This window comes from Anopheles cruzii, chromosome 3 (assembly GCF_943734635.1).
Source record: "Anopheles cruzii chromosome 3, idAnoCruzAS_RS32_06, whole genome shotgun sequence".
Taxonomy (NCBI): Eukaryota; Metazoa; Arthropoda; class Insecta; order Diptera; family Culicidae; genus Anopheles; species Anopheles cruzii.
Genome location: NC_069145.1, coordinates 85,728,817 through 85,741,939, shown reverse-complemented (window position 1 = coordinate 85,741,939; position 13,123 = coordinate 85,728,817). Strand labels below are relative to the sequence as shown.

Here is a 13,123-nt window from a genome sequence, read left to right as displayed (position 1 = left end):
GAAAGATGGAGCACCGGTGGTTGAAGATTTAACAAGCAAAAAAGGAAAAGTGGCGCAAAAGTGATTGCCTTTTACGCGCGATAGCTGTCGGGGCTGCCATTCGGTTCGGAAAGCAAGACCCGGGCAATGTCTGGGTCGTCCCAGAATTTCGGTTGGCAGCCGATGGCGGTCAGTTGGCAAAGGGCTAGCCGACGACGTTTCATGCGTTGGCCACTCTTCGATGGTCCTGTTGCCTAGAAATAAACAACCCTACAACGGTCGAGCAGCACGAAGTGTGAAGAAGCTAAGTGTAAGCCGCAAGCTGAAATCTGGGAGGACATGGTGCCAGGTTCTAACATGTGGTTGTTTTTGTCGGAAGCAGAATTTCCTTACACCGGAGTTCGGAGGATGCATTTTGTTGAGGTGCAAAAACTTATCTCCGCTTCACACGCACGGGCTGCGGATGGTAAGTCGGACGGTAATGTTCCGAAACTGTTGCATGCGGCGGTGGTTGGTTTTACAGTTGATTGCAAAATGTACATCGGAAAGACGAAAAGAATTTTGACCTACAGGGTGTTGATATTGTAAGTCTCCCAATTAGGCAGATAAGATTGTAAACCTGTTTTATTCGCTGACAGGCTGATCGTTTCCCATAGCAACGACAATGGCTACTCGGTAGTACAAACCAAAACACTTCATACAGCCGCCAACTGATCCACTGCATCGCATCGTTGTGACGAAGACCACGATCAGCCTACTAATCGGTCACAAGCAGCGGCGCTGTAGATAGGCATGAAAATGTTTCCCTACACTAAAAGAAATTAAATGCAATACGAATCGTTCGATTATACAATCGTTATCAGAAACAAACAAAACGATCCAAACGATAAATAAAAAAAATTGTTAGTGTTGGAAGTTGGGGAAACACCTTCAATTTACATCCTACAATTCTGACAAGATAAATCGAAACAATGCGATCGAGTCCGTGTGATATGATTAAGAACGGTGTTCGGGCACGTTTGCCCTTTGAGTTACATCCACCACTGTGCGCGTCGAACGAATCGAATCCTTCTACCGACTCGCGGCTATCGGCGCTCTTGTTAGATGCACTCAACAGGTTGGCGCACCCCCCAACAGGCCCCCAACAAGGTTTCCGGCGATCACAAAACACTCCACTCCATCACAATCGGTGACAAATGGCACATGTACGGTGTGTGGCACAGAACCCGCTGCGAACCCGCACACGGTTCGTTATCGTGCCACCGTCGCGGAAACCGTGGCCCGCGGGCTCCGGCCTATAAAAGCAACCGATTGGCGTGATAATGCGCCATACAGTTCACCTGCAGTGTTCCGTGCGGAGCGGATCTCCATCTGTTTTCGTTGATACTTCGAAGTGTCAAGGTGCACACCACCATGTTAGGACGCCTTGGGCTGCTGGTGGCGGCGATGCTGCTTCTGATCAGCATCCAGTTCGCCCCGACCGGCGCCAATTGGGTGCGACCGAAGGGTTACAAGCAGAACGTCGAACGGATGCAGCAATTCTACGGTAAGTCTTCTTCGATCGTCTGATTGTCCCACGGAAATAATTCCGATTGCAATCAATTGCGCCTCAACCGCATACCGTATTCCACAGTTGAGTTCGAGGCTGAAGTGGGTCGGGAATTCCGTCAGTGGAAGCGCGATGGTGTGATGTCGCCGCGGTTCCGCGAGCTGATCGATTCGGTACGCATCGCGCCGGAGGAGCGAGGTTACGAGCTACGCGAGCTTCCAACGGCCCGCGAAGGACCGTTCTGTGGCATCTGCCGTGGGTTCGGTGGCTCGTTGCTAGAGTTCCGCCGCGAAGGAGCCTCCCGCGAGGAAGTGTTCGATACGGCGTTCGAGCTGTGTGCGTTACTTGATCTGCAGGCACCGGACATTTGCCGTGGGCTGATCGAGCTTAACATCGACCAGCTGCTGTACATCATCGACAATCGACCCACCCTGCCGGTCTCTTCGGTCTGTGCCGTCATCTTCCAGTCGGGCGCTTGTGAGCTGAATGATGCGACCTTTAGCGCGTGGAGTGTCGATATCGATCCGAACGGGACACCGGTGACGGAGTCCAAGTCTGGGGCACCTCAGCGAGGGCCGAACGATCTAAAAGTCGTCCAGCTGACCGATCTGCACTTCGATCCGAACTACCGTGCCGGATACAATGCCGACTGTGGAGCGCCCGCCTGTTGCCGGGAGTCGCAAGGTATCCCCGAAGATCCTGAAGCAGCTGCCGGTTTCTGGGGCGATTATCGGGCGTGCGATACGCCCTGGAATGCGGTCGAGGACATCATCGATCGCGTGGCGGAGGATCACCCGGATGCGGACATTATTTATCACACGGGAGACATCATCGACCACGGTATCTGGGAGACATCGATCGGGTACAATGTACGATCGATCAACCTGGTCACCCAGAAGCTGTTGGACAACTTTGCGCAAACGCCCGTCTACAACATCCTCGGCAATCACGAGGCGCACCCGACGAACGTGTACGCCCTGGGCAACATCGCACGGCCCGACTTTTCCACCAACTGGCTGTACCATCTGTCCGCGGATCTGTGGAGCAGTTGGTTGCCCCGTACCGCCCAGCAGACGATCCGCATGGGAGGTTATTACACGGCACTCGTTCGTCCCGGTTTCCGTGTGGTTGCGCTGAACAACAACGATTGCTACACCTTCAACTGGTGGATCCTGTTCCAGCCCGACGCACTGCGCGGCCAGCTGCAGTGGCTGCACGATGTGCTGCTGCAGGCCGAGCGTGCCGGCGAGAAGGTCCACATCCTGGCCCATCTGCCCGTGTCGTCCGATTGCTTTAGCGTGTGGCAGCGCGAGTATCGTCGGGTGCTGGAACGGTTCCGTGACACAGTCACTGCCCAGTTCCACGGCCACACTCACAAGGACGAGTTTAACGTGTTCTACGCGGCGAACGATCCCCAGTTTGCTGTGTCCGTGGCATGGAACGGCGGTAGCGGCACGGCCCACACGAACGTCAACCCCAACTATGTCGTTTACTACGTCAATCCGGATACATATGTGAGTGCCACGGAATGTGGTTTGTTGTGGGACAATATTTTTAAACCTTTCTGTTTCTTCTCGTACAGGAAGTGACGGACTTTGAATCGTACGCGTACAATCTGACCGATGCGAACCTAACGCCTAGCCAGCGACCAGCGTGGTTCCGAATGTACTCGTTCCAAGAGGAGTACGGACTGACCGATCTAAGCCCGGCCGGGCTTGACGAAATGGTGCGAAGGCTCGCCACACCAGCGGCGCGCGAAGAGCTGCAGCGCTACTGGGAGTTTAAGGTGAAGCTGGCCGATGTTGCGCTGCGAAGCGGATGCGACGAGATTTGTCTGCTGAATCACCTGTGTGAAATCGTCTCCAATCAGGCCGACGACGATCGGAAGTGTCAGGAGCTGACGGAGACGTTTTTTGACTAAAACAATCACAGCGTAAAGAGCACCACAAGGACATTCCCATAATGCGTTTTATAAACGTAGAGCATTCAAAATGTTACCATCCCGTGTTTTATTCCAATTCCGCCACGCTCCGAGCACTCGGGGGGCCAACAAACCCTTACGTAGGAAGGTCACTTTTTCAATCGTACAATGATTCGGGATTTCCTACATACGTCCGATTGTTGACAACGATAACGTAACATACATCAGATTGAAGCGGGCTTGTTTGGGGCCGTCGCGTGCACCTTCTTGTCGTCATCGCGCCGGCGATAACGCGGTAGACATCGAAATTAAACGCTCTCTCTGTCAATCATGCTCAATCGGATAGCTTCAATCACGGAAGGCTGGTCACGTTTCACTGTATCGCGCCACTCGGATCGTTTCATCGATGGCCGAGATATCGTACAGATTTAAACGGTGGGTGATTGAATTTTCGTGTAAAATTATTCGTGTGAAACCAAGTTATAGATTGAAAAATACATTTTAAAATTATGTAATTGAATTGATTTGTCATCCTTTGAATAATGATATTTTTGTCCGAACACGGAGTAAAGGAAATTACGTCTACAACTACTTACCACGTGTCGGAATGAACCGTTTGAAATATGCAGTTGCTCCTAGTTGCGTGCCAGCTTCGTAGTTGGCGCAATAAGTTGCATACAAGTCACCGCAGCAAAAAACAAGAATCTGTCGGAAACGAGCGACGACCACGCGCCGTGAAGCACAGTTCGTTAGGACGCAGTAATTGGCCGGCAGAAGAATAGTTCACTCAATTCCGATAGCACACCGCCCAAACAGCAGGAGAACCGATAAAACGATCTATTTACGTTCTAAACTCAATCACAGTAGGCCCGCAATAGGGTAGGCACGGAGCACCGAATCACCGTTTACACGACCGAGGAACACCGATCAAAACAATGGTTGACGTTTCTCCGGCAGTCATGCCCAGTGAAAAACCTAAAAGCTAACCAGCTGCCGCCCGCAGCGTCATCTCGTGATGGATTCTGTAAGCAGGAAATTATTTGAATTTACTAAACTGACTAGGAAAGCAATATTTTAAAGCACTGTGAAAATAGTATAACGGTGCTCAATACCGCCTATAAGATCCTCTCCCTCGTTCTGCAGGAACGACTAGTCCCGTACGCTGATGAGATAGTTGGTAACTATCAGGGAGGATTCAGAAGAGGAAAGTCTACCACTGATCAGATCTTCACCATGCGGTAGATCTTGGAAAAGATGATTGAGTATCGACAGAACACATATCACCTCTTCATCGATTTCAAGGCCGCATACGATAGCATAGCCCGAGTAAAATTGTATGAGACCATAACTAGTTTCGGAATACCGGCCAAACTTACCAGACTTGTTAGAATGACCATGACCAACGTCACAAGCCAGGTAAAGGTGGATGGAAAGCTCTCCAATCCCTTTGCTACCACCAAGGGATTGCGCCAAGGGGACGGCCTAGCTTGCCTCCCCTTTAACATCATGCTGGAGCGAGCCATCCGGGACAATCTATTTCAAGTCCAGCCAGATCCTGGCCTATGCTGATGACATAGACATCATAGGCCGACGGCTCTCCGATGTAGTTCAAGCCTACACAGGGATTGAGCAAGCCGCGGAGAATCTCGGCCTGCAGATAAATGAAAGTAAGACCAAGTTCATGATCGCGCCACACTAACTAACACATTTCGGTAGAGTAAAGTTTCATAACGTTTTATTATTTCGAATTGCTTCAAAGATCCTGCGTGTGTATTGCTTAGCGCGTCTAGTGATTACAACGAGAAAAACTTATATAGCGTCATAGTTTATGCTGTGATTACCGATAAATTAAGAGATGCGGTGAATTCCTACGCTACGTCGTTCACAATGTGGGAATGAAAATTATACAATAGGGAATGCCAAATGAAAAAAAAAAACAGAAACGGAAATTCGTGAGACGCTGGCGTGTGGCGACTCTAAGGGGGCTGTTCAAAAAAGGAACGATTCCTAGTAGTTAGGACTAATAATACATTACTGGAACTGGGGTTTGGTGCTCTTTTGATGATTGCTTACGCCAAATAATTACGCCATAATGTTGCGACAATGTCCGGCGACAGTTTGCGCGCGAGCACCGTTGGCAAAATCCATGGAAAACTTCAAACCATGACCGTCGGAACGGGTAAACGAAACAAAAGTGCCATAAATTAAGTGGTAGTCCTTAAGTCGAGTCACTATAATTACACAGACTTCTAGTATGATACACAAAGCAACGAACTATGAAGAAGAGGCATTTTTGGCATATTATTTGTCTTGAACGGCGGCTGACGCGTATACACTAGGGGCTACGCTATCTCTTCGTTTCACTCTCGCCGGTGCGGGCCTGGGTGTAATATGAGTTCCTAAAGACTAAACGTTACAGCGGTTGGTGTTTGCCGCCGGGTCGCATAAATTACTAATCATTTGCGACGATCGAACTCGTTGGTCGAAGTGACACCGTCGCCACTCGGCCGATTTCGCTGTGTCATGTTGTGTATAGATTACGGTATATCTAAGGTATGAGAACGAACGGCGCTTTAAGTCTAGTAGATAAAGAAGTAGCAAAAAAACGGTCTCCAAACATTTGCCACACAAAATTCGTTCCGTCGTCCCCCGACCGACGCTTCCCCGATGGTGTATAATGTAATGTTTAACTTTATACTGGTGCTCTCGCCTTCGATTCTGCCCTCCTTAATGTATAATAAAGACACCTCGTAGGTGCTTTTTGTAAATTGTAAATTTATAGTTCCGTTTAACACTGTTTCGCTCGCGTACGCACGCTTTTTTGGTCATTGGATGTGAACGAAAGGAATTTATAAGATCATCACGCTTTGGAAGACACGTGCCCCTGCGGCGGGCAACAATTTTGGAGCCACGTGTGACACACAGAACAGAATAGGACTGTTGGTGTTTGGTGTTTTACGATTGTCGATCGATCGTTTGGAAAAACCACTCGGTAAAGCGGCGCAACTGCTGGACGGCCGCTTGGCTTTCATCCTGCAGCCGTCGGTTTTCCTCCGTCAGCTTGCGGACGGCGTGCTCCAGCGAGCGGCGACGGCGCTGTTCCCGCAGTACCCGATCGGACAGCTGGCTCACTTGGCACTGCAGCTCCGGCAGACTGGAGCTGTTCTGCAGCGCCATCAGCGCTTGTTGCTGGGCGCTACTGCTGCCGGTCGATACGGGCGAAGCGGAACTCGGGGTGGACGATGAAAGGTCCACTCCGCTACCGATGCTGCTTCCGGTTCCGCTGATACTGCTGCTACCGCCATTGACACCGTTCGTCTGCTGCTGTTGCTGCTGTTGCTGTTGCTGTTGCTGCTGCTGAAGATGGTGCACTCCGTTCAGCACCTGGCTGATGTCGTCGTAGTAAACGTTACTTCCCGGGTGCGATTTGGCCACGGTTTCTGTGAACTGCAATGAACGGAGAGAATTTAGATTAAAGGCGTCCGAATGTAAGTGAGTGCGCCTTACCTGTGTCATTGCTTTGGTTGCCGTGTCCACCAAACTGCTCCAATCCATCTCCTTCATGTCCGGGAGCGGAATTTTACCTCCACCAGCTCCGTTCGTCGGTGGCGGTGGTGGCGGCATCAAACTGCTTCCTCCTCCACCCGGCGATCCACCATTCTTCAAGATTCCTGCACCGGCGGCAGCACCGTACTGCTGCTGTCTGCGGTTCGGAGACACGATCTTCAGATGATCCTCGTTCAGATGCAGCTGGTGATGCCTCTGGCCCAGCAGCTCACTGGCCGGACTGGAGCTGTTCGATGAAACGACGGTCGCCGGGCGAGCCGTCGTAAAGATGACCTCCTCCTCGCCCGACGTCACGCTCGGGCTGCTCGTGCCACCGCCATTGGTGAGCTTCAGGCCGCCGTTCGTGGCCGCCGCCGACAGTTGTTGGCTCGAACCCAGGTTGATGGCCTCCCGGGAGCGACTTTTCTGCGGGATCGGTTTCAGCCCGCCCGTCAAGCTGGCAATGTTGCCCAAACTGTGGCTATTCTGGTGCCCTTTCTGCATCCTCTCCATGCCACCGCCTCCGGCTCCGGAGTGGAAGTTGTCATCGTTCGCGATATAGTCTGGGTTGATCAGCTTCATGAGGTCCTCCTGAAGGGTGCTGCCGGTGTAGTTGACACTATTGCGCTGCGGATGCAGCTGTCCCTTCATAACGCCGCTCCGGAGCTTGGTTTCACCGTTCGGCCGGGGGCTGTTGTTACGGCTACTCGAAGCACTGCTACCCGACGTCGTCGGTTTCTTTCCGGCGATCCCGTAAATGTTCGTCGTCGTTGCGGATCGTCTCAACTGCGATGGGGAATTGTGCCGCGAAAGGTTTTCCTCCTCCGTGGCGCTCAGATGGTGATTGGAAAGGTTCTTCAGCGAGCTACTGTACAGTGGTTCCTGCGGCAACTGGCCCGACACTTGCTGGTGACCGATTTGCTGGTGCTGGTGCATTTGCTGTGGGGACGTCACGTGGCCACCGCCGTCCGCCGGTGCACCATTTGGCGCGTCGGCAATGATGAGCCGCTTCAGCAGGGCCACGTTGGCCGAACTGTCACGGCCCGTGTTTGTCAGGGCGTGCGTTGAGCCTCCGCGCGATCCGCCGGATTCGTTGTGCAACGACAAGGGCCGCGGGCTCGATCCGGCCAGTGGCAGCGAGTTGCTCGAAGCCGTCAGCTTCGGGTGGTGGTAGTTGGCAGCTCCAGACGCGGCTCCGTCGTTCACCGTCGGAGGCCCCGCCGTTCCGCCCATCATCGACGAGGGACTTTCCTGCGGTGGATCCAACACATCGTACCAACGCTCATCGTTCGACGAGTGGCCACTCGACGAAGACGTCAGTGTGCCCATCATATCGGTGTGGTTGCCGGTTCCATTAGTGACCCCCGCAGCCACCAACTGCTGTCCACCGGCGGCGGCGGCGCCGGCCGCCGTGAACGATCGACTACTGCTTCCGGTGCCGTAACCCGAACTGTTGCTCGATCGTGGTGGCGAAAAGTTGCGCTCATACCGTCGCCGGTGACTGGCCGAAGACTGCAACTGTCCACTGGGAAGACCCTTTTTGGCGCTGCCACCACCACCGTTACCGTTACCGCCGTGCTTCCCACCGCCACCTCCCTCGAGAAGCATCGTTTCGTAGTCGTTCTCGTAGTTCATCGCATTGAAGCGACAGTTCTGGAGCGTACAGCCACGTCGGGGGGCAAAATCGGCAAACGATTCAATGACCGTCACCGTCACCTGGGCCGAGGTCTTCAGCAGATCGACCATCTGATCGTGCGACAGGGTCGCCACGGCTACCTTGCAGATCTCGACCAACCGGTAGCCCTGGCGCAGTCCAGCGGCCCACGCTTGGCCCGATATTTCCACCTGCGTCACGACCCCGTCCGGTTGCACGTGGAACCCAAGCTGTCCCATCGGATTGCGGCGCAAACCGAGCTCGAGGGCACCGCACCCGTTCGTGACCGCACGCAACCGTTCGATCACCTCCAGCTGCTCGTCCCGATCGCCCGTGTCGCGCATGTTGAGCGTCACGCACTCACCCTGATGGTGGTACACCCGGAGCGCGTTCTGGCTCGTCGACCAACCCAGGATGGCCTTACACGGCGTAACGAAGATGATCTGCCGTGTGCACTCCTCGATCAGCACGAACGTTTCGGCCGAGATACCCAGAAAGCAGTCCACTTGTGTCGCCTGGCCACTATCATGCAGGACCACCTGCCAGCAGAAGGCACCCCGCTGCGATAGGTCACCCGAGAACCGTGGCTTCGTTGTCCGTTCGCGCTTCTTGCTGGGGAAAATCGAAAACCTCTGCCCCGTCTCGACGACCGTGGCCGTACAGTAGTTGGTGGCCAGATCCTTCAGGTACTCCTGCCGCGTTCGGATTGCCATCATCATAAACTTGACGGATCGGTGAGCCGCATTCTCGGCGTTAATCACTTTGGCGAGCAGAAACTCGGCAAACTGTTTACCGCGCGGAAAATGTGACCCCGCCCGGACCGGTGGCCCAAAGACGGGCACGTCTTTCGAGCGCGACACCGCCACCCGATACTGCGTGTGCTCGGTGCACGGTTGGACCGCGCGCACAATGATAAACACGTGCTGGAACTGGCTGCGGATGTTCTTGGGCGTAAACGGGTGAGCGCCCGGTTCCTGGAACACGATCGTCACGATGTCGTTGCCGATGTGCCGTTTGCGCAGCAACTGCTGCCGGTTGTTGGGCGTGAACGGGAGCATCGTCGAGACGTGGAACATAATCTCGCACTCCTGGTGCGCCGCGTACAGCGAGTGTGTCCCCGTCGAGTCGGTCTTGTTGTCCAGCCCGGCCTTGTAGTGCTCGAAACCCTTCAGCCGGACGCGCGTTCCGATCGTGTCGAGGAACTCGTTAAAAGCCGGCCCCGCTTCCTCGTTGTTGTACATGTCCTCCTCGGACGATTGGCCCGCCCGGCAGTACAGGATGCCGACCTTGTACTTGTTCGTTAGGCCCTGCTCGTCCAGCTTCAGCAGCTGCTGCTCGCACTGGGCCGTGCTGACGGCCAGCCGGAGGCAGTTGATCTGCACTTCCGGTGCGACGTACTCGAGAATTTCTTTGGTATTGACGTGCTTGCCGGATCCGCGCCCGTTCGGGATCGAGTCCTCGATGACGGAACCGCGCAGCGTCAGCAGCTCCGATGTGCGCACGATCAGCCGGTAAAGGTACTGCTCGCTCGGGTGCGTCGTCGTCGGGGCCACGTCCGAACCGTGCAGGGCCAGCGTTTGCGTTGGATTTGGGTGTAGCTTTTCGCGCTTGATCGAGATCGCAACCGGCCCCAGGTGCTCGTCCATGCCGAACCAGTTCTGGTGCTCCTGGCCGAAGAAGTATTGGCGGTAGTACAGTGCCCCGTTGTCGATCTGCTCGATCGGTCGGGTTCCGCGCTGGTACGGGCAAGTGTTACCCTTCCAGAGCGTTTCGTTCGGGCCGCACTCCAACACCGAAACGCCGTACGCCAGCGCTGGCCGATGGATCGCTCGCTGCTGCTTTGCGGCCGTGCCGGCATTCCCCCCTCCGGTGCCTGCCGCTTGCATCCGCGTCAGGCACACTTCGCGCTCCTCTTCACCACCGATCTCGTTGCGGAAAAAGGGACAGTTCTCGAGCAGCTCATTCTGCTGCCCATCACCGTAGTCCTCGTCCACGCCCTCACCGCTAGGGGCAGTGCCAGCGCCACCGGTGCCGTCCGGTGTGGACGAGCGCGTTCCGTAGGTGGCGGCCGCCGATGCACCGGTGGTCGTGTTGCGGCGGCGCTCCAGCAGAAAGCCGCGCAATTTGGCCGCGTACCCCAGGTTGGCGGTCAGCGAGCGGCAGTCGAAGTGGGCGAACGCGCGTCTTCGCTGCCGTTCCTCGATGTCGGCCGACGAAACAGTCGTCGTTGTGGAACTCGCACTCACGTTCAACCCCAAACACAGCTGACTGTCATCCAGCGAGGAGCCAGTGCTGGCGGCACTCTGCGCGGCGCCCGCAGCGGATCCTTGCTGCGAGCGCGACTGTTTACCGTTCGAGGCCCCCCCATTGGTACTGGATGACCAGAGGCGGTGGAATTTGTTGCGTAGCTTCGGACTAGCGTTTGCACCACCGCCGCCTCGGTCCACGACGTCTTCTGTTCCGTTGCTGACAACCACCGTCGATCCGCCGGTCGTGCCACCGTTTGTGTGACTGTGGCCGTGATGCTTGTTCAGCGAGTAGATCAACGACGAGGCGTCCACCAAACCGAACGGTTGGTACTCTTGCAGCATCGACAGAAACTTCTCGCCCGGCGTCTCCGACAGTGGCTGATGGTGGTGATGATTGTGATGATTGTGATGACGATCGGATGATATCACATCGATCGACCCGTGGCTGCCGTACTCTCGCCTCAGGTTCGTACCACCACCACCGCCGCCAGTTCCCGGGCCACCCGGTGACAGATGATCGTGGCCCGGTCCGCCGCCATGATCGTGGATCAACTCCAGGCTCGAGTTGCTCCGGTACAGGTGATCCGTCGTGTGGCCATGCGACGGACCAAGCTTTGGCGGCCCCGGACCCAGTGCGCCCATCTGCCGCTGGGCGTAAGAGTAGCGCTCGTGCAGCGAGTTCCGCACCAGATTGGCGTCAACCCGGGCGCGCCGGACATTCGACCGGTAGTACTCGACCGCGTGCATGGTCCGTTCGCGGGCCGACGAACGGTTCTGTGGGGGCGGTGGTGGCCCCACCGGGGGGACGCCTGGCGGTGGCAGATGCATTCCCGACGGGGGCAACTGATGCGACGAGTTGCGCTGTTGCTGCTGCGGCGGGTGATGCTGTGACTGCTGAAGCGGCGTATGATGATGGTGTTGTTGCTGTTGTTGCTGTTGCTGCTGCTGCTGTTGGTGGCCCATCATTGTGATGCCGTTGCCGGCAATGACCGGTGCTGGCATCAGCTGCGGATGCGCCGCTCCTGATCCGCCGCCGCCGATGAGAGGTGGTGGTCCTCCAACCTCCGCCAAGTTTATCATCCCATTGCTAGAATCCTACAAAGAGACGCGCGAGAAAAGGGGACATTACTAGGTTGTTCATTAAAGTCGGAGTCTCAATAACAATGGACATTTTTTGTTATATTGGTACACTCTTCGGTCACTTCATTCTTTATTTACAATACATTTAGCTTTTATTCACAAGCCAGTGATTGAATTATTTGTTTTGGAGGGTTTAAAAGCGAAATACATGTATGAACGAATGTTGAAACTGTATAAGGACTCTTCGCCTTCAATTAATACAGTAAAAAGATGATTTGTTGAAGTTGGACGTGGTCGTTGAAGCCTTGAAGACGATCTACGTCAAGGACCTCCAAAATCAGCAACAGCACTTGAAATCGCAGGAAAAATACAGGATATCGTATTGGAAAATCGTCCAATTCGAAAGGACAAAGTGGATGTTATGCATTGAATCATTTTTCAAAAAAAAGGTGTTTAGTTTGTCGCTGACTCGAGAGTGAATAAATTTAACAATGACGTTATAACAGCTGTGGAAGCGTATTTTGAAGCCCTTCCAGTATTTCACTTCAGGGAAGGAATTTATAAATTAGAGTCTCCTTGGAACAAGTGTATTGATGTTTGGGAAGGCCGCATTCTGAATAGTTAAGTGTATTTCAAACCATAAAAATGTGTTTTTCTTATCGAGGCTCCGAATTTAATGAACAACCTAGTAGAAGTGGCCACCGTAAGTCAAAAGTATTTTAAACTTAACCTTTCTGCCAAATAAGTGACACAGCCACCATGGTTCAGTATCAACAACCAAACGAAACGGTCAAAGCAGGGTCTCGAACCGACTCGGATCGAAAAACCAAAATCCCTTCTACGGGCCAAAGACTGAGCTACCAGCCCTCTGCGGGGCACAATTGGGGCGTCCCGAAAGATGCTCAAATCCAGTGCGGCCTAATTATTGGTAATTGTCTTTACCACTCAACGGACAGGAAGAGAATGTAGCAGACATTGTGACCCGGATACCGGGCCACCGACCACTAGCAATGGGCCTTTCTCGAGAGCCTTCGATGGAACTAAGGCAGAAGAACCGCCAACGATTTTCGGACCCCCTCGGAGCAGCGCGCCCTGGAATGTGTGTTGCGGAAAAACTCGGTTAGGGGTCCATCGGCCGGGCCCGC

At 54.2% G+C, this 13,123-nt stretch overlaps 2 protein-coding genes across 2 annotated transcripts in view; one reads left to right on the top strand and one right to left on the bottom strand.

Moving 5' to 3' along the window:
- Positions 1-1,351: 1,351 nt before the first annotated feature.
- On the top strand, positions 1,352-3,474 carry LOC128272463 (sphingomyelin phosphodiesterase-like). The gene is made up of 3 exons (XM_053010278.1): positions 1,352-1,525; positions 1,613-3,042; positions 3,111-3,474. Exons 1-3 carry the CDS (start codon positions 1,393-1,395, stop codon positions 3,447-3,449), a joined length of 1,902 nt encoding a protein of 633 aa, XP_052866238.1. The 5' UTR covers positions 1,352-1,392; the 3' UTR covers positions 3,450-3,474.
- Positions 3,475-5,968: 2,494 nt separating this feature from the next.
- Positions 5,969-13,123, bottom strand: part of LOC128273278 (signal-induced proliferation-associated 1-like protein 3) — a 45,451-nt gene continuing 38,296 nt past the window's right edge. Inside the window, exons 2-3 of the mRNA XM_053011214.1 lie at positions 6,957-11,993; positions 5,969-6,896 (exon numbers count right to left, since the gene is read on the bottom strand). Coding sequence (XP_052867174.1) covers positions 6,405-6,896; positions 6,957-11,993 — 5,529 coding nt within the window. The 3' untranslated portion in view covers positions 5,969-6,404. The remainder of the gene's footprint in view (positions 6,897-6,956; positions 11,994-13,123) is intronic.